Source organism: Rhamphochromis sp. 'chilingali' (genome assembly GCF_963969265.1).
Source record: "Rhamphochromis sp. 'chilingali' genome assembly, chromosome: 19".
NCBI classification, from domain to species: Eukaryota; Metazoa; Chordata; class Actinopteri; order Cichliformes; family Cichlidae; genus Rhamphochromis; species Rhamphochromis sp. 'chilingali'.
The window spans coordinates 28,924,512-28,945,729 of NC_137946.1; the positions used below are offsets into that span (position 1 = coordinate 28,924,512).

General features: G+C 39.5%; 1 protein-coding gene across 2 annotated transcripts; it reads right to left on the minus strand.

The window, feature by feature from the left end:
• Positions 1-741: 741 nt before the first annotated feature.
• On the minus strand, positions 742-17,701 carry tmem248 (transmembrane protein 248). Of its 2 annotated transcripts, none has more exons than XM_080866468.1 (7): positions 17,364-17,701; positions 15,488-15,646; positions 14,483-14,771; positions 10,191-10,341; positions 8,990-9,173; positions 7,857-8,000; positions 742-5,599 (listed from the first exon to the last, which is right to left on the minus strand). In XM_080866468.1, exons 1-7 carry the CDS (start codon positions 17,364-17,366, stop codon positions 5,579-5,581), a joined length of 951 nt encoding a protein of 316 aa, XP_080722594.1. In that variant the 5' UTR covers positions 17,367-17,701; the 3' UTR covers positions 742-5,578. The 2 variants fall into 2 exon arrangements, with proteins under 2 accessions (XP_080722594.1, XP_080722593.1); XM_080866467.1 differs by having other exon boundaries at positions 7,819-8,000.
• Between the last annotated feature and the right edge of the window lie 3,517 nt (positions 17,702-21,218).

Genomic DNA, 21,218 nt, shown 5'->3' on the forward strand with positions numbered 1-21,218 from the left:
GCACTGTTAACATAGGTGAATTGGTAATAAGTAAATGGAGTTTCCCTTAGGATGACACCAATACCAGTTCACATAGCACTTTCTAGTCACCAGAGAAGCCAAGAGAACATATATGATGACTAGGCACATCTATACTGGTACATCACAGAACAATACTTATATTACCTCCATGAGTAAAAGTCCTCTACATCCAACTGTGGCTTTGCATCTAAAACCTGCAGGACATCGGCACTCAAGGCCTGGAGTTGCCCATCCCTGCTTTACATGAATGAACCATTGAAACGAAATGATTGGCTGAACTTCAGCTCTGCTTTAAATATTCTTGGAGCCTCACCTTCTTCATGAGTTGTCCATTCAGGGGATTGCTTGGCAATTTGGGTCTCGAGGGCTAGTTTGGCATTTCTTCATCTCCAGCGGTCAGGCCCTACTTGGTAATTCTGCCTTGCTGCCATCTGCCCTCTAAGTCACACAGATAATGTGAAGAACTTGGAAAAACTGATGCCATGTACTTTATCGTAATGCTAAAGTGTCTTGATGCCATGGAAATACGTTAACATCACCAGTACAATCCTTATTTCATGCAGAGAGAGCTAGAGCTTACAGATCTTAATATTTCTCTGACCTCTTATTTTAGGTAGAGCCAAATTAGTTTATTTTCCAAACCTGGGAGATCATTAATCTCCCTAATCTAAATTAATAAATGCTGTGGTGTTGGGGATAAAGGGAGAGTCAGAGACGAAGAGCGGTTGAACTTCAGAGACTGTTTATTTAAACTTGAATTCATTTACAGCAGTTCCACTGGGGAGGAAAAGGGTCTGAATGACATCCTAGCCACATTAAAACCTATGGTCCTATCTACTGTATGTACAGGGAGGAGGATGCAGCTCGACAGTGCAGAAGGCACAGAGTTGGCTTAATATTTGCCTGTAAGCGCTGCTAACATGACAAAAAGGATGACAGAGAGGAGGAAGGGCACCTTTTATTGGAGTCATGTTATAGCAAAAAACACAAAACACTGGTATGGTAGCTTGAAACTGCCAACAAATTAAAATAAATGTAGGCGTCGTTTAGTTAAATGTGCTGATTTGTTTAAATGTTTTTGTCATTTTGTATTCTTTGAATTAATTTCACTTTTTTTGCTTTTCCTTTTATATTATTTGTATTTTTCATTTGCCACCTGTTTCATAATTTACTTTTTTATTTTCTTATTTTTAGTCATTTTTTGCTTTAATATACATCTGAAGGAGTCATACAGTGCGTGTTACTAGGTAAACTTTCTGCACAAACAGCTCCCTCCAATCAGGCGGCATATAGATGTGACAAAGGCGTGGAAACTGGTTGGCAAAGCCATGTCAACCGTCCAGTCGCTAGGGAACAATTTGCATTCCCTAACTGGTTGGCAAGTGGTTGCTGGCAACCAGGAGGTACAACTGATTGCAAACTCCACTGAAAAACTTTCAATTGCTTTAGTTGCCTTACCGCTGCAACCTGTTGTGGTTGGTAAGAAACCCAGTAGTAAGGTGGCAAGTTTGCATCTTCCCTCTAAGATATGGGCAACTGTGGCAATCTATTAGGGTGCAAAGCAATCGCAAGGTTTGTAATGCAGCACCGCATAAGTCTTTGCAACCAATTTCATCTCAAATTTCCTTGTTTTTTTCTCAGCAAACTGCATGACTAAGACCTTCTTTCACTGAGCTTTGTGTTTTTTTTGGCAGTTTCAGTCCTCCATACACAGCGACATGGTGCAACTTAAGGTGAATATGGCGCAACTGTTTTCACGTCATTAGTGATATAGTGGAGTAATTTGAAAACTACAACAGCAAGCATCTGCTCCTTTAAAATCCTTTAAATGTACACTTCACAATAGTTAAGATTTGCTTTAGTTTTTCCTGTGCGATTTACAATATGTGATAGATGAAGCAAAGACAATGTTAAGGCGTTTTTTGCAGTCAGAGATGCAAATTTAACCCAAGGGAGGGGGGTGAAAATCGCAGAAAAAAGGATATGAAGCAGGTAAATGCAAGTGATACGTGTTAAGACAGCTTCATTCACAACTTCAAGTTCCTTTAAATCAATCCCGGCTACCCATCCATACCCAAACAGACCAATAAGATCTTCCAAAAGAAGAAAACAAAAACAAACAAAAGCAGGTGGGAGCACAATAGATGGATGAGAGAACGCAACAGATCCATGCTCATCATCTGAACAATAGAATTAGGAAGACTTTTTCTAGCATCATTTTCTGTGTGTATGTTTGGGGGGTATCGTAACCATTACAACCAAAACCAGTCATTCACTGACATACACACGAAAAACGCAAACGTTAAGTACAGCGTTTCATACAACAACATGACGGGAAAACCTTACACTATGAAAACCAATCAAAACAAACAACACAATTCAAGTAAAGCCTCCCAAACTGGAAAAAAAAAAAATTATATATTTATATAACATATTTTGAATCACTTGGAATTCTTGCATCTCAGATTTAGATTACGCTGCTTATAAAAACAGTACATTCAACAAGTACATCAATTATGGAGCAAAAATATAGCAGAGGTAAGTTAAATGTATCGGTAAATGCTATTGAAAAGGAAACAAAATACGTAATTACAAACAGGCAATCTTTACTTCTGTAGGAAGGTTTTTACTCAATTCTCTGGACACAGACCAATGCAACAAACCAGCAGACATACAGCACTGTCTTCTTGTTTTTGCAGATCTAATATGTGCTGCTCTCAGAGAGAAACGCAAACAAACAGCAACAGATTGAAAGTTTTGCAGGTGGAAGTCGGGGGAGGTGACTTGTTTTGTCTCTGAAACAGAATCCTTTTCAAAAATCAGACACTCGGAAACGAGATTTCAGAGAATTGCAGTCTGCAGCTACACTTCATCCAAAACTCACTCTCATACATTCACACACAAAATGAGTCTTTGCACAGTTTCATGTCATTCAAAATAATACAAATGTTAGTTTAATAATTAATATATAATAAATGGATAAATATGATAATGGTATTCTCACTGCTGCTCAGAAGTTTGCCCTTGTTTTTTGAAAGAAAAGTACATTCTTATTTGCTACAGTTCTTAATAGTGAAATGTTGCAATAGTCCCTCTGTTCTGATGGTATAATGTATTCTCAAATGAAAGTATGTTCTGGTAAAACGCAAATTGTTTGTTATACATTACATCCAAAAACCAGTATTATCATTAAAGAAGCAACACACTTGGCTAGTAGAGTGCTTTGGATGCCTCCTTAAAAAACACAATTTTATTGTGAAACTCAGTGTTCCTGTTTTAAGAACAGGAAGACCATTGGTGTTTACTACTCCCTTCAGAGACCAGCAGCACCTCGCTCTTACAAAAACACATTTAATGAAACTGCCACTTCAGCGTTTCTCAAACTCTGATGCACTCAGTGGTGGACCAACTCCTCCTACTTCTTTCTCTTCTGCTTGGAGGCATTTTAAGTTGTCCTCTAGGGGGAGTAGTGCACACTGTCGTATGAAAGAGGTGTCAGCAACCTTCGTTAACCACTGGCTAACAGAGAAAAACGTGTATTCTTTTATTGGTTAGCAAATGATTGCCTGAGGCTGCCTGTCATTAGGTGAAACTGCACCAAGGTATACAGTGCAACACCAAAAACTACCTTGCTGGTTGCAAGCAGAGTCAAAGAATTGCCTGTAGTTTGCATGGAGAACAACAACATGTCTGTAAACACTTGCCAACTAACTGCCAAATGGTAGTGAAACCGAACAGTATGATGCAAACTGAAAATGGAAACAGTCCACCGTCAAACTAAAAGCTGCACCTTGTGAAATCTCCCTACTTCATGTAAGCTATAGCAGACCAAAGTGATCTGCCAGGTTCTGGTGCAGCACTCCCTTTGCGATCAATTTCACCGATCATCAGCCAGCAACCTCCTGAAACCACTTGCCAACCAGTCAGAGTACACATTTTTCAGTCACTATGACTCTGCGACTGATGCCTTACATATAATAGAAACGTCAAACTTTTACCATGATTAACTTGCATTTGTTAATATATGGAGTCCCAAGAGCACAGGAGTAATGGTTGCTGAAATTGGGCTTCTGAACACCTACATAGATGTATTAAAAATGACAAGTTATTAATAACCAAAGGATTCACTAAATGATTTACAGTATTTTTTATCATTTCACATTATATTAGATGAAAACTTTTCTTTAAAACAAACAAGGATGGTTATTGTAAACGTCTGAGCAGCAGAATTAATTATCATATTTATTTTTTACATGGAGGCCAATTAGTTTATTTACATGAAAAGAAATAATCACAGGAGATAATAACAAAATGTGCAAGACATCCAAAGGTGCACTATCTATGAAAACACTTTAACATGTGCAACTCATATAATTTATCATTTCAAAAAGGTGACGTAACTAAAGTGTCTGATATAAAGTAACTCAAGGGTCACCCGACATTTACAATAACAGGACAAAGAGCACAAGCTTTATTTCAAACCACAGGCTCATCATACCAGAACAAATAAAATGTGATATTTGGCTGTGGAAGAAAGGGGCGGAGAGTTAATGTGGGGAAAGGGACAAAAGTGATGACCCACGCCTATTTTCAAGCAAGCAAGTCCACCGTAGGTAAGGCAAGATCAAATGTTCTGTATCTCCTGGGTGCGACAGAGAGGACTGGATCAAACACCAAAACTGCTGCACAGTGACTGGCAGCAAATTAAATTCAAGAGGCAGGTGAGTGAAGAAGCAACTGACAGAGGAAAGCATAAGGCCAAAAAAGAAGAAGAAAAGAATATGTGACAAATTTCAACAACAAACAACAGGAAGTTCTGGTAATTCTTTAACTGCTAATCAAAAGCAGTTCGTAAAAGGAAGATGTGAAATTCTTAAATCACTTAAATGTCACTTAGATGTCTAAATGGACTTTAAAGAACCCGATTCTAACTAGAATTTTAATTAAACCATCAAATTTGGTGCAGAGAAAAGTACTACTTTATTCCATTCCTCGCTTAAGCTGCTATGGTGAGCGCACGCTGAGGATTTAATCATTATTTACCTGCTTTTCTGTTTCCTTAAACATGTTCCAGGTGATTAAACATCACGCTTTGTTATCAGGGCGACAAAACCACTTTGACCTTAAGATATCTAAACATTTACCACTTTGATAAAACACTTCTGTCTATCGTGCTTCATAAGGTGAGTCCCAATCGCCACCAGAAAAAAGAAGTAGCTCTTGGATGTGGCCTTCTGCTTTGTTTCTGTACTGCATGTTTGGACATGGCACTGGGGGGCTCAGGCAAAAATCAAAAGAAATAACAAAAAGGGAAAAAAACAAAACTAAAGAGTTCCTAGAAATATTTACACCACAGATACAGGCACTTGTATATCTTTGGTTGGAGAAACCCAACATTGCAAGAGTAATGCATTCACAGAGCTTTTGTGTCCCTTATTGTATTTCCAGGGTCCACTAGGCAACTGGTAAGTCGTGTTTTTGTTTTTTTAATTAATTTCTTCTCTTTCTTTAATTTTGTCCATGTTACAGGTAAGTCCTGCCATTCTCTGATGTCTTTTTAACCCTCTGACAACGCCACCTGCAATAAAAGAAACGGAATTCAGTTTCAGTAATTACAGAAATTTATGGTACCAAAATCTGGTGATGTAGCAAAGAGCGGTGAAAGTGTGACAGAGGAAGACAAGAGTCTTGTTTACTTGTCTGTTTACACACAGACGCATTTTGCAAGCATTTAACCCCCCACCCCCACCCGATCGATGCACTTCACTGATGTTTATTTGGGAAACACGACTGGACTTTATCAGCTATTGGTGACTGTTCCAATGCATCCCCTGTTGTTTTCTGCTGCAATATTTTGAGTGTTTTGTGCTATTTTATTTTGAAAATTTACATCTCAGCATCCTTAAGAAAGTGGTACACAGACAGTATCCAATTCTCATCATATCTGTCTCGGGATGCAACTATCCATGGGTTTTTTTCCCCAGTTCTGATATGATACAGATACTCTGGCTTCTTTATCTGTTGATACAGAGAACAGACATGATGCCAGAGTGAAATTAAGTTAACAAATCAAATTAGTAAGCTGGACTTCCTGCTACTCTGAGTATGAACCTTTCCTTTATGTATAAGGCAACATTAGGTTCCCCTTTCACATTGCTTTCCAAACAATAGAAGCTAAATTATCGCTAGCAAATACAATTGAGAAGATAATTTCACTTAACAGGAAGTCATTAGTAAAATAATGACAAAAGGATCACGACAAATAACATGAACTATTTCTGCTACTCAACTCTACTTTTTTGTTCTAGTCTCACTTCCACATGTGAAATAGAAGTGATGACATATAGGGGAACTTTAACAATATTAATAACAACAACAGTAAATAAATTGATAGAATATGATTAAGATCCCATAAGTGCAGTAAAGTTTCCCAGCAATTGTTATAGCAAACATAAGCAGTGGGGAAAGTGAGCAAGAGAAGCAAACAGGACAAGCTCTGTGTTAAACCACTGGACCACCAAGAAAAAAAAAAAAAAAAAAAAAAAAAAAAAAAACTGCAAACATGGTGCTGCATTTGTGAAATCCTTCCAAACTGCTGTTTGTTTGCTGTTGTCTTCCCACCAGCAATGAAGGGAAAATAAACAGAGCAAGACTGAACTGAACAGCTTTGCCCGCAGGTCAGCACGCTGTCACAGATCAAGCTTTGTAAGTGCAAAACGAGACAGGTGCGCAATCAAAATATCAGGTCCCTATGTGTGAACACCAAATACAGCAGTGTGGAGAGGTAGCAGTGCATAGTTGATGTTAAGCACCAGTGTAATGGTCATCACTGGTTTAGACCCAAGCTGGGGCTACACCCCGTGCCTGTGTGGGGTTCCTCCAGCTTCCTCCCACAGTGCAAAGACATGGATCTCAAATTATCTGGTGAATCGTCAGTAGATGAGAGGTTGAACAGAACCTTGTATAGTTATGAATGTGTGGTTAAATGTGGCTTATAGTCTCTGTGATCTGAGTGTTCGACATTTATGTGCCTCACAAATTTAAGCTCCAACAATCTAACCTGGAGACGATGCTACATAAACACACATATTATTTTTCCTTGTGTTTGTTACGTTAGAGACATCAAAGAGTCCATCTGTTTGCTTGCTGGTGGTCTCCACTTCAGAACAAAACACACAGACCAATGAATATGCGGGAAACTGCCAGTTACTGGAGTGCCAGTTTGGGTGTAACCAAGGCAGAGTCATGCAGAGGTAAACACACCAAGAAGACAGACAAACTGCACTCTGTTTGTTTTGCTCCTCCCTTCAATATTTCAAACTAAGAGTCCCAACATGAGCTCTTAGATAAAGAAATCTGCAGCTGTTGCCCCACCTTCCTTATCCAAGCAAACAAAAATAACAGCTATGTTAAAATACACTCTCTCTCAACTGGTGTGAACTCGCTATGTGTATAGGGAAAACGAACTGTGCTACATGCAACAAACAATAAGATCAAGGAGGATGAACTCCCTTCACCTCTGTAAGCGAGATGCAACTACTTCATATACCAGACACAGTCAAGGATCATTACCATAATGTTCACCCAGACTTTTACACCAAATCTTACAGCATTCGGACGTCTTTATTATGCTCTCAAGGGAAGCTTAAATATTCTTTCATTTGGTTTGGAGTTTGTAAGGAGTTCATGTGCCAAAACAAACAAACAAAAAGCAGAGATAGCAGGAAATCAGCAGAGTCATTGATTGGAGAGAGTCTTTGACCGATCACTGGTCAGTTGATACTTGACTGAAACTACCTGTTGAAGTCATATAGCACTGCTGGTGTCTGTTGTACCTTCTCAGGACAGAAGTCAGGGTTGGTTTGTCGCACTTTGCCAGGCCGCCCCTTTATGACTGCATAGCAGAACATAGTGATGACCATGACAAACAGGAAGTAGCTAGTGTGCATCAGGTGAAGGTTGATGAGGGAACGGTCGTCCTAGTAAGACAAGCGTTAAAAGACACAGTTTAATGTCACAGAGTAACTTCGGGTTTTATTTCAAGCAGAAGGCTACAAGCTTGATTTCTTTATTGCTCACTGCACAAGTTACCTGTAGTTTTTGGTGAAGGTGGTACACTAAAAAAAATACGTATAATAGTTACTGCATGCATGTGTGTTTTCTCATAACAGCTGCAGCTCCATGTTAAACAGATCAGCCATTTCTCATTAGAAGAGGTCTTAACATGTCTGCAGTTTTCAGGTGTATTCTTCAGCTGCTGCTCATACTTACTGTGGTGCCTGCGTCAATACCTCAGACAACAGTATACGATTTTCCTCTGAACTTCACTTTGCGCCTCCTCCTCAAAATGCATCATCAAAACTTCCTGTTCTTTAACCCCAACTTTCTTTGATTGGCTGCCCCTTATAAAAAGTTTTGAACCGTCGGGGGGGACTAATGTGCAAAAGACTGATGTGAGAGAGTGTTTATAGCAGTCTGAGGCCTGAGCTTTTGGTTCACATGGATTACTCACACGTACGATAACCTGATTAATCTGAAACTCTGGCGGTATGTAACGTGAGCCTATAACATTGTACCAGTACATATATTGGGGAAAAGCATATTAGGTCCACTCTAATGATAATTTAATTCCAGCCTTGCTGGTACATTTGCAGCTCAAATGCAGCTCACTGTTCCTGGAACAACCTACGCCCATCAGTACAGATCTAAATGCCTTTCAGAATAAACTACAGGTTTAGGAACATTTACCTCTAAATGATCTCTCTGTGTTACAATGGGTTAAAAAAATACTATCAACAAAGTATACCATTCTTATTCTCAGTCATCCTACTTGTTTAAATCATGGGGAAATTACACTAAAAGGATGCATATCACAGAAACTTTGTTTTTTACCTTTACGTATTTAAATGAAATGAGACATAAAGAACTACTGTTGAAATTCAAAAACTGAGGAGCTGTGGTGACTCACATCTGGAACAATCACGGTAAGTTTTGGGTTGAGTGCGTGGTACACTTTGCCAATGGCTCCTTTGTAACACCAGAAGGGGTTGTAGTCCTGACTGTACTTGGTATCTGAGTCGCGGACCGTGGTGAACACCTTGTACCAAGATGTGGCATTGGTGTACGTCTCTGGCACGCAGTGTGGTGGCTGCCTGCAAACAAAAACACAGGGGCTTTTGTTAACTGGTGCAGTGGAATTGTTCACACCATATTATAGCAGAGAAACGTACAGATGTTGTTGCTGTTTATCTGCTCTGTATATTTTCTTATGTTTATTTGTGTCAAACAGCCTTATTATGAAAAATTGCTTATTTGGGTGACAACAGATTATCCATCAGGACAGGAAGGAAAACAAATGCAACACACAGATGCCACAGCTGCTGACAGGGGGGGGAAAAAAAGCACAAGAGCAGACATATCAAGAGGTTTTGATCAATTTTAAATAATTATAGTAATAAATAAGTAAAGTAAAAATTGTGGATAACAATTTATAACTTTTTAATGTATAATTTCATATTATGCAGTTTACAACTGGGCCACCAGAGGGATCTAAAGCAGTATCCAAGGCAACTGATCCAATGAAACAATATGACTGTCTACAAATAATAATAAAAATACTGCTACTACACTGATAATTGGCATAGTTCAGTAAAAGATAACAAATGAAGCTTAATTTGTCTGATGGAGCCTCACTCACACTGCCTCTACACTTTAACAAGACCCACATTTCATCATATTTGCAACATGCAAGGTGATGCAATTTGCACCTTGACTACCTCTTGCTTATCTTGACAGATTCAATTAATCAAATTGAGCGGCATACGTCTGTTCCATGCATGGGCATGCACAAGCCCTGCAAAAATATTTGTGAGTCAATCATTTGCAAAATGTAACGCTGTAGTAACAAAGTACTTGCAAATCACTTTAACTGCAGAGCTACAAAAGGAAGCTGCACATTACTGCACATTTTGTGGTTTCGCAAATGGTTCAAAATAACAAACAACAACAACAACAAAAATGCATGTTTCTGTAAAACAAGGCAACGCAGACTTATTGCCTTTACTGAATGATAAACTCCTCAAAGCTGCATTTCATTTAGTCTGCATCAGAAAGCTCAAGACTAATTTAGTGCGCTTGTTCCCTTGAGTTATGGAGGCAGTCCAACTCACACTGTGACTGGGAAGATATTGCTGGCCGCTGTGATGGTCATGCAAGTGCTGAACACCACCTGCTCGCAGTGACCGTGCAGAACACAGTCGTCCGAGTTCCAGGATACGGGCAGAGTAAACGTGATGTTTATTTCTTCATGAGCTTCTCGGCCTACAGGCAAAACAAAGACAACGAGAGCAGCAGATTGTTTTAAACTTTTCACGACAAGATGTCACCAACTCATTTCTTTTACATTTTAATCACAATGTAATGTTTTTAAGGCAACCTCGTGTTGCATTTCCATGACCCCAAGATCAAGCTAAAAACCTCTGAGCTCTAAAGTGAATATCAGAGGTATGAACAGTCCAAACAGTATGAATGCAATTCCTGCAGCAGGAGGCTCATACCAAGCTACCCCCTGATAACTAATGACAGGCTGATTTTGTAGGCTTATGCAATATTTTTCAAACTGCAAAGGAGATTAGAGGATTATCAGTCAAACTGAGTGGACTCCTGGGTGTGATTTAGGACTGACGTGTTCATCCAGATGGAGGAGACAATAGAGAAAACAAAAGAAATTCTCACTAAGTCCAAAAACTGTTCTACTAGGCAACTCGTGCTTTATAAACTCTAGTTTAAACAGATGAGAAACTTTGATGTACAATGATAAAAATAAGCATTTATACTAAAAAAAAAAAACCTGTCATAGAACTAATATGCAGCATTTGCATTTGATTTTTCTCTCCGAGTAATACATTTGTTGCCATTCAAATTCAAGATAATGCTGTTCCTGGCTAACAGCTCAGCCAATCACAACTCCGGCACAATAAAATAAAACACAAACTAGGGCCTCTTTATGAAATGTAATTTACAAAATAAGGCTGCAGTATATAATTTTAAACGAGAATTGAGGTAAGACAGTACAGTTCAGATGAGTATATTTTGATGTTATGTTACACAATCGCTTTCATTCAGAAAGTCATGCCAGCGTTTGGATCTCTGCCCTCAAGAAAGACTCAAGCAAACCCCACCCTCCACTTTCCAACAAGAAATAACAGCATAAAGTCTGAGAAAGTTACTCCAACCAGCTGTATGCGTGACAATAATAGTTCATCATTATCCATTAACATCGACAATAACAATAATTTTTGGTTTGTGTAAGCAGGAACTAAATCACTTTCTTTGAATAGAGAATTGCAGATGACTACTTGTTTTTTAAGGGTGAATTTGAATCTAAAATGACACGTTCAACACTACAGTCAATGACGCAAAGTGACTGAGGCAACAGGAACCTGCAACCAGAAACCTTAAAAGGAGAGAATGGGTCACTCCGAACAGACACAGCAAAACTTGAATCACCGTTATTTATTTTAAATGCAAAATTGATCTTACTGACAATTCAACAGACGTCTTTGACAATTTTCACCGCCATTCGTCTGTTTCACTCCAGACCTGGCAGGTACTCACACGCACACTGCTGCTTACCCAAATGCAAATTTGTGACAAAGTTCAGTGCTGAGTGTGATGTAGTTTGGATGAGCAGCTCTTATAATTTGGGTAAAAACTGTTATTTGTTGCCAATGTTTCACCTACACTGTCAGAAAACATGCACATACAGGTATGTTTGCTTGACTCTCTTTATGAGAATACTGATTAACATTAATGTATCCCCAGCCTCATACAGTTGGACATGTACAAAGTACATTTTCGGTTGTTTTATCATCATTTGTTTTGGTTTCCTGTGATAAAAGACTTAATTCACTCATATAATTAGAACAATCAAAATGCAAGGAAGCCACAATCTTCCCTTTTTCAACAAGCACAATCACAAACACACTCCCTCTTACACACTAATAACAGCCGTTTCCTGATAGCTGTCCTTGTTTAAAAGCACCGCGTTCTGACTGCATGTGACATTCTGTAAACTGTAGCCATTTCCAAATAACCAGGCTTACACTCTCTCCAAACAAGCGCTGCATTAAAGTAATATAAAAAATTCATTTGACTAAAAACTTTGCCTCTAAGTAATAGAAAAAATTTTAAAAAAAAATTGGACTTCATGTGGACATAGTAAATCCTGAACTTTGAAAGTTGGCAACATTAAGCAGAGTCTGTTAGCCAGAAATCTGCCAAGTGTAATGTTTCACACATTTTTTTAACATGCCTTCCTAATTCCAACATGCAGCACCTCAGAAGTGAAGCAGCAAGAAAACACACATGGTCTTTCAGTGTGTATGAGCACTTTAGACAAAAGGAAAAGTTTGCTTCTTTTTTTTTGCCTGTCCCATTTGGTTCTTTAGCCGTCAGAATTGATGTCTGAAGACCAACAAGGATACCCAATGGATTTACTTTGCCAAATGGATCATCAAGACCTTGCCGTATTGGTCCATTTGATCAACCTTTGTTGTTATTATTTATTTTATTTTCAGTTGTTACAGACGGGACAGACCTGACTGAGGGATAGGAAAGGGAGAAAGAAAGATGAAGGAAAAGAAAAACAGAAGGGAAGAGGGACAGTGAGAAAGGGCACTTAAATAGAGAAAGAAGAGAAAACAAATCTCCTGGATCACCTGTTGAGAGAAAAAGAAGAGAAAACAAGCAAAAAAACAGAGCAACTTACTAAACACAACACCATCACGTTAATCTAGCTAAGTGTAAACAGCAGTAAACACTAAATATTGAATGCTGTTGTTCAGCATTCCAACTACACCTTTATTGGCTGCTTGGAAACAGCAGCCAATAAAGGTGTAGTTTATGTCTATGAAGAGTGAACACCCGTGTGCACACCTGTGTGGATCAGCGCGCTTGTATTCAAAAGGTTTCCCCATGCAATGGTCTGCTAGAGGATGTAGAGAGCCATAGCCCTGTCCCCCAGGGCATGAAGCAGGCATGGAGGAGATCCAGGCTCCAGACATCCAGAGGCCCCAGAGTGCGAGAGCCCAAGGAGGACCACCGGAGGGGCATCCGTGCCACCCTCCTGGGAAGAGCTGAGGAGAGCCCCAGATGAGGGGTCACCCAGTAGCCACAGAACAGAAGCCAGAGGGGGCTGCAGTGGCGTGCCCGCCGGCTCTGCCGGCAGCCAGCTGTGCCAGAGTGAACCGAGCCGCAGGCCCAGAGGCCGGAGTCCCGAGGGCCCCCTTTGCCCCGGAAGAGGCCTGACCGAGCAACAGGCACCAGGCCAAATAGTCACTGGGAGTGAGCTGGTACATACCTGAGCGCCCAGCCCCGGACACCAAGAACCACCAACGCACCGACCCCTGAGGGCATCATCAGGAAAAGTTTGCTAACGCACACTCAGATAAGCCCGCAGACATATTCAGAAGCTTCACAGCATTTTAGGAATTCATGTTTCACTTGGTGGGCTCGCCGGGATCAGCTTAACGTTACACAACACCTCTGCTGTTTGCTCACCATGTTGAAGTAAAGTCACAGCACTGAGAGGTAAAGTAAAAAGCCCAACAGAAGATGCATCTGACATCAGAAAAAGGCAGCCACAACGCAAAAACTCTCCACACTATAGAGAACACAGGTTTCTCCCATGATAATTAAAGAAAACACCTGTTGCATAGCACGAGCAACGAGTGTAGAATTCATCCGAGTTTCCAAACTTGCCTTTCCATGAAAGGGTTCAGAGCAAATGCGGAATTCCTAATTTGTTAGATACAAAGATATCCTCTGCTAAGCAATGCCTGAAAGGCCTGATCACCACCTGTCACATCAAGACTCCTGCACCATTTTAAACAATCGAAACAAATGCTTTTTAATACCTGAAAATTAAGAAATAAGAGAAAATAACACTGATATAAGGTATTATATTTTTGCTGCTTGGTATACAGCTAACTGTAAAATCATCCCAACAGCACAGTATTTAAGGCTCGCCTTTACATGAAATTAAAGCGAATCGCTGAACTTTTGGATGCTGGCCAAACTAAACAAGGAAGTTGAAGATGTATAGTACACTTACAGCCGTTTGAGCCACAGCTGACTTAGCTGTATCCTATTGATTTTCGACAAAAGGGTCTGCTTTTTAACCAGTCTTAAAATACCTTGTACACATTTAATACCTCTTACAAATTTAGGGGAAATATAGAGGCAATTAAGAACTTGACCGATTTTGATTTCAAACCTTTAAACGACCCCTAAACACCAACATATTGTTGTGAAACATTGTTTTTAGGCTACTCTACATCTGTATGAGCTGGCGTGTATTAGGCGTACATCTACCACCTGCAGTGGCAAGTAACAATCTTTCTTCTTCCTTAATCGAAGCTACAAGAGCAATCAAACCTAGCAAAGAAATATGAGAACCTACCTGAGAGGCCTACTTGCTGCCCCAGCACCGTGGCATACAGGTGGGTGATATTGCGAGAATACCCTCCAAATGGACGCTGAGGGTCCAGCGTGAGGGTGATGGGGACTGAGATGTTAATGGGCCCCGAGTCCTCCAGCAGTAGGGGAACCTGAGTGCTGGAACGAGCCTGGCCGCTAGTCACCACCATGCTCTCCGGCGTGGTCGACTCGTTCAGGCCGTGCTTTATCGTTTCATTCTCTGACACACAAAAGTCCAGCTCATTGAAGCGCAACAGAAAGGTGTTCCAGTCCTGTGAAAACAGTGAATATGTTTTTAACTGCCAGACATGACAACAGAAATTCATGTACAATGTTGCTGTTACTGTATGTATTTGTAGACAATATTTAACCTATGTGCAATATTTAGTTTGGTTACAATGCATCCAATTATTTAACTAGAACAACCTTTTTCATTTGCATATGCCTCCTTTCAGATTTACATGCTGCACACTGTGCAGAGAATGTGTATATTATATCATAACTTGTTCCCTCTGCATGCCGAGAGCTAGGGCAGAGCTAGTTGCTTAGTGCAGGTTGTTTGATTGTCAGCTTTATCATCTAAAAGCTACCTGATCAAACTTCATAAATCCTGACTGAGAGATGGTGCATGACCAAAAGAAGAATCCATGAAATGTGCAGATCCAAATCATTTTCTTTTGAACTGGGCTTGGCAGAGCACCATGTGCTCCAAATGCCCCTTAAATCTGACTCACATCAGAGCCAGGTGAAAAGGGGTCAGATACATATATATCCCACTTTATCCTACAAGAAAGCTGTTCTCAGCCTTACATCCTGTAGTGCAGTTGAAGCATGGTTTTAATAAAAGAAAAAAAAAAATGCACCCTTTAGTTATAAAGCAGGCAACAAAGGCCACCACCTGACATTCAGCATTAGCAGTGATCACACTTTACCGTTTTAGGACCACATAATTTCATCTACTTCAAAAAACTGCACGGGTGTGCCTTACCTCGGTTAACTCTGGAGACTTGATCTCTTTAATCTTGAAGAAATAACCGATGGTCAGGAAGGCGATGGCCACTGCACTTACACTGATCATAAAAATGACCAGAGGTGGACGGTTGTTGATGTAGCTTCTCAGGTTCTCTATAGGATTTAACAAGTACACCTGCACACAGACAAGCACAGATTAGCTAATATTTAAGTATGAGAGAGAGTGTGACTTGCTTTGCATCGAGGTTTGCACTAAGAGACAAACCCAACTTAAATGACTGATACAAGGCATATGAGCATACGTGTCACTCACGATGACAAAGTGATGCATTAAATGCTTTAAACACAGCATTAGCAGTGATCACAGTTTCAAATGAAGAAAAAAAAAAAAAAGACGTTTGCTTTAGAGTCCAGTTTAAGATTGTGCACAGACTAAACAGCAACAAATATGCTGGGCTCACACTTAAATCTACCTTTAAAAATTATGCTTCAGAGTGACTCTGCACCATACAATTACATTGTCTGAAATTTAAGCAAATGAGGCCATCTCTGGCAGACAGTTCGCCACCAGAGTCATCACTAGTGAAGCATTCTAGGCAAACCACATTTAGATGATCTGTCTTGTATTAAAACCAGATTCTTTGATCCCCATGATAGAACAGAGAAAACCCGACTCATAGTGGTCAAAACATTTATAATTCTTTATTCAATCATCTTCCGGAAGAGAGAGAGCCCTGCACAGCCCAACGGCAGTTGCAGGATCTCTAACATTAGAATCTAAGAATGTCTCACATATAGGTGTTATTTTGGTACTTTACACATCACACATAGGGAAGCATAGGGAAGTGAATACTTAAATTACCAGTTGTAATAAAGTAATGTGCTACATATTTCAACCAATTTCAAACACGCCAACTCTGCAATCACACTTAACTTATGGTTATGGTTTATTGTGTATTTTGTTGTACAACTGTGCATCATATAAATACTGCGTATCATCAGCATGAAATAACACTAAAAAAAAATATTCAGCATTGTATCTGGTTAAGACCCACTGATACAGTTCATCATATTCGGATAATAAACTAAGACGGAATTAATGTTGTTAAATGACACCGGAGTCAAATCAGACTGGTATACACAAATTGCCCACAGGTTCTTCGAAAACGGCACTTAACTGGTTCAGCAAGTTGCTTTGGCTGTGGAATTATTTAAACAGGACATTTAGCAGCAGAGCTACCTTTAAAAAAAAAAAAATCCTCTCACTCAATCAAATAAAACTTTGAAAATTGCACTGATGCTTTGGAACAGAGTATATATATATATATATATATATATATACACACCCAGTCAGATGGAACTATGCAGGCAATATGCTCACGGCCTTTGACATGATGTTTACCACGATGAGGAACTAAGATAAACCGTTGGCTCAAATAATTACAGCACCTCTACATCATTCAAGGATCCCGTGTGAGCTTTTTATGCATGTTTATTGAACTCATTGCCCTGTACCGAGTATGCAGTACAGTAAGCAAGGACATTTCCGCGTATTTGCTGGAGCCATGTGACTTTATCGTTCTCTAAAGTTGTCAAAACATCCAACTGTATACTGAAATATTTCAAAGAATTAATGCAAAATGTTGATGCAACAGAATTGGGAAGATAGTGTGAACATCTAATTCTACAATTAACGCCCTACCAGAAGAAACCGTCGATAATATGACAGAAAATCGTTTAAAACTGCAGACGTGCGTTAATTCAGCCCTGTGTTTAAACGACAGGCAGGTGACAAGCTCTCGGTAACATACTACGACTCGGGTCGCTAGCTACCTCGACAAAGTGACAAAGCTGGCTAAATTAGATGGAAAGCACGCACAAGCTGTCCTTACCATTTTTCCCGTGTGTTCCTCTGACGGATGCTAGCTGGAAGGTTCGTTTCGGTATCACAATAACAAGGCAGCTAGCTCTCTGCGAAGCTAGCCTGTGCTGCTAGCTTACTCGCTTTCCTGAAGCTAGTCCCTGCTGAATATCCCGCGGAACAGCAAAAATCGGTGTTCGCTTGAGACAGCCGGGCTTTCAGCACACCAAACACCGTGTGTACTGCTTCCCATTCTTTGCTCTATAGCTCACCGCTGCACTAATGAGAAGTATTTTTTTCTCGTACAGCCTGGAACAACGTCAATGTCTCCGGGTCCTCCCTCTGCCGACATATCGTCCGCGCCCCCGCACTGCGTAGTAAAAACGTCGCACCGCACCGCCGCCGTCGCGTTATTTTCATAGAACCTGCGCCTGAAAATAGACGTCAGTACGTCGGTGATGCGCAGGCTTACGTAATTTACGTAGAGTACAAGCGATTTTGCAGCGTTAAGGTACCATAGGAAACGAAAGGTTTGAAACGGAACGTCTGACGTTTTCTTTTTTCTTCTTTCTTTTGTCATGTTTCCAAATGTCCCATTGTAAAGGGTTGAAAAGTCGTAAAAAACTGATCCGTTATTTATGTTATGTATTTACGAAAACCAAATAATAAACCATCAAGAAAATAGCTTGTTCCAACTCAGGCATCAAAGGTACACCTTTAGTAAGATATTTTATTGGCGTCTGTCATGCAAGTATTGGTACAACTAATACTCTAAAACCTGAAAAAGTCAATATTAATATTGTTTAACTTATATTACCATCAAAATAAGCCCTACTTTTTAATAGACACACATTTTGCTTTGTTCTTTTTAAAAAAAAAAAAAGTTTTCAGCACTTATTTTCAAATCTTTGCTCAAATACACTATTGTGGGCTAATAAAAACATTTAACTGTTACGGTAACAGGGCTAAAATTAGAGTAACGGGGTTGCACAAGATAACAGGTTGAATTGATATATTTCATTTTAGATGTAGAGTCGTGGCATATAACAAATAAATACTCAGAAAAGCAGAATGTTTTATTTTTGTTGGGGTTTTTTTTTATGTTTGGAATGTTTGATTTAAGCTGGGAAGCCTCCAAGCCCTCGCCTCACGCTACGCTGAAAAGGATAAACAGAAGAGAATGTTTGATTTATATGTTCGGTCTACCGTTGACTTTTTAAAATATGTTGAACAGTGGTTCAACAATCAGACACAAAATCAGAATAAAAACGTGGATTTATAACTTATTTGAATAATAACATTTGAAATACAATTTAGTGATCACGAAGCTGGAACAAGAGAAAATAGTTTTAAGAGACATTTTGCATTTTAATTAATATTTTGTATAATTACACCTGTCTCAGGACAGGTGTCATTTACACACCAAATATATGTTTTAGTATTTTCTGCATGGATTAGTCTTAAATTCGTGCCTGGACAGAAAATATACTGCCTCCTGCAGTTCAGCCTTAGGCGCAGCAGAGGTCGCTAAAGGACTAGAAACTCCTGTTTCTAGCCAAAACAAGCTTTTCAGTTTTCGCAAATATGGCAAATGCAGTTGGCCAGAACTGAAATAAATCGCTTTTTACATGCTTTCGTTTATCTTACAGCAAAGTCAAGTTTGCCCATAAAGCGCTACTGTTTTGCTAAAGCAGTTGATCCTGTAAAGGATTTACGACAAGGTAAACTCGTTGATGGCACACGTTGAGAAGCGATGGAGGTTACAAACGGTGTTAAACCAAAAGACGAACTTGCACATGTGTATTTTTTTTTTTTTTTTTTTTTTTTAAAGCGGCTGGTGCTTGAAAAATGACTGCTACCAGAAGCCTGTTGCTGAATGGATCTTTTCCCCATAACTGCAGTTTGCAGCCTATCAACTTAGCAACTACTCCAGAAATTACACATCATTTCCATAAACAGGGAACATTGACCTAGGCCTCTAAACACAACTTCTCAACACACAGATCTTACATATGGAACAATAAAGTTATTCAACTAAAACACAAAATTATTTTAATCCAGAAATGGATCATCTACAATGATGTCATCCAAGTTCGAAGATAGAATCAGAATCAGAAAGGGTTTTATTGCCAAATGTTGAGCAGGTTTACAACATTAGGAAATTGCTGCGGTACTTAGTGCAAACATACTGTCAGACAACGCTTACATAAACATAAAAATAAAAATTAAAAGTGCTAAGTAGATAGATATATACATAAGTGCAGGTGGTGATCAGTGCAAACATGGAATGATGCAGTGAACACAGTGTAGGGTCATGTGTTAGTGGTGGGAACAGTCATATGGTTATTGTTCATGAGTCCAACAGCAGAGGGGAAGAAACTGCTCTTGTGGCGAGAGGTTCTGGTGCGAATGGACCGGAGCCTCCTGCCTGAGGAGAGCAGGTCAAACAGACTGTGTCCAGGGTGAGAAGGGTCAGCTCTGATCCGAGCTGCACGCCCCAGTGTCCTGGAGGTGTACAGGTCCTGCAGAGATGGGAGTCTGCAGCCAATCACCTTCTCAGCAGAGCGCACAACACGCTGCAGCCTCTGATTGTCCCTGACAACCATACGGTGATGGAGGAGGTGAGGATGGACTCGATGATTGCAGTGTAGAATTGCATCATCGTCCGTGTTGGCAGGTTGAATTTCTTCAGCTGCCTCAGGAAGTACATCCTCTGCTGGGCTTTCTTTATGACGGAGGTGATGGTGGGCTCCCACTTCAGGTCCTGGGTGATGGTGGTACCCAGGAAGCGGAATGAGTCCACAGAGGTGATGAGGGTGTCAGTCAGGATGATTGGGGGGGGAGTGGGGCTGTGTGCTTCCTGAAGTCCACAGTCCATAGGTTGTTATCTTATAATGAATTCCATGTTACAAATATAGAACATGGACCAGACATATCAGACAAATACTGCATTGTGACTAAAATAATAATAATAATAATAATAATACTTTAAAATAGCAATAGTAATTTAAAGCCTGGGAAGGTTTAAACTGAATATTGATTATTTCTGTGATTTAAATAAATAAACTATTTCTCATTTATTTTGTTAGTATATGTATTCCAAAATATGCGGGATTAATGTGCAATAGTTTTTAATTAAAAAAACAAAACAAAAAACAGGTAAAATGCCCATGTTTTGTGATACAGCTGTTTTATTTTGTGAACATTTGTTTTCTAGCGAAGTTTCTGATAATTCTGGGGACGTTTCATGTAGGAAAAATAAAATTAATTAAAAAAAATGTTGGTATATTTTTAATGGATATCATTCTTTAGTTTTAGCATAGATGAGATTCGAAAACTAAAACGGCGGCAACGACCCTAACAGTACTTGATATGTATAAAATTATTGACTAATCAAAGCAAATCGAATGCAGAAGAAACTTTGGTGCGATCTCTATCACAGTTTCCAAATATTATTATGTAATTTTTACTCTTTACCTCTCATTATTCTCTCATTATTACGTTTCAACTGTTCCCTGGAACTTTATTTACCTCTTTTTGAATGTAACTTTGGTAATATACTGTCATTGTTATTGATACGTTGCTGTTTATATTTGTTTAAATAAAGTTTTTGGAAAGGAAAAAAAGGCTGCAGCCCATGCTTCTTAGCCTACACACTAGCCCCTTTAGGATTGCTAGTTGTGTCAAGTTAATCGGGGTTAAGCAGAGAGTTTCCGGAAATGGTTGCTTGTCTTTTAAAATAAAGCGCGAAGTTTCCTTTTGGACACAAATTAGGGCACCTCTTACTATTTTTGTAAGAGGACGGTTTCTTGCAATTAGTACAACGGAGTTACATACGAGTCGTAAATAGTCGGAACTGTTCTCAATCGAACTACTACAGATTTCA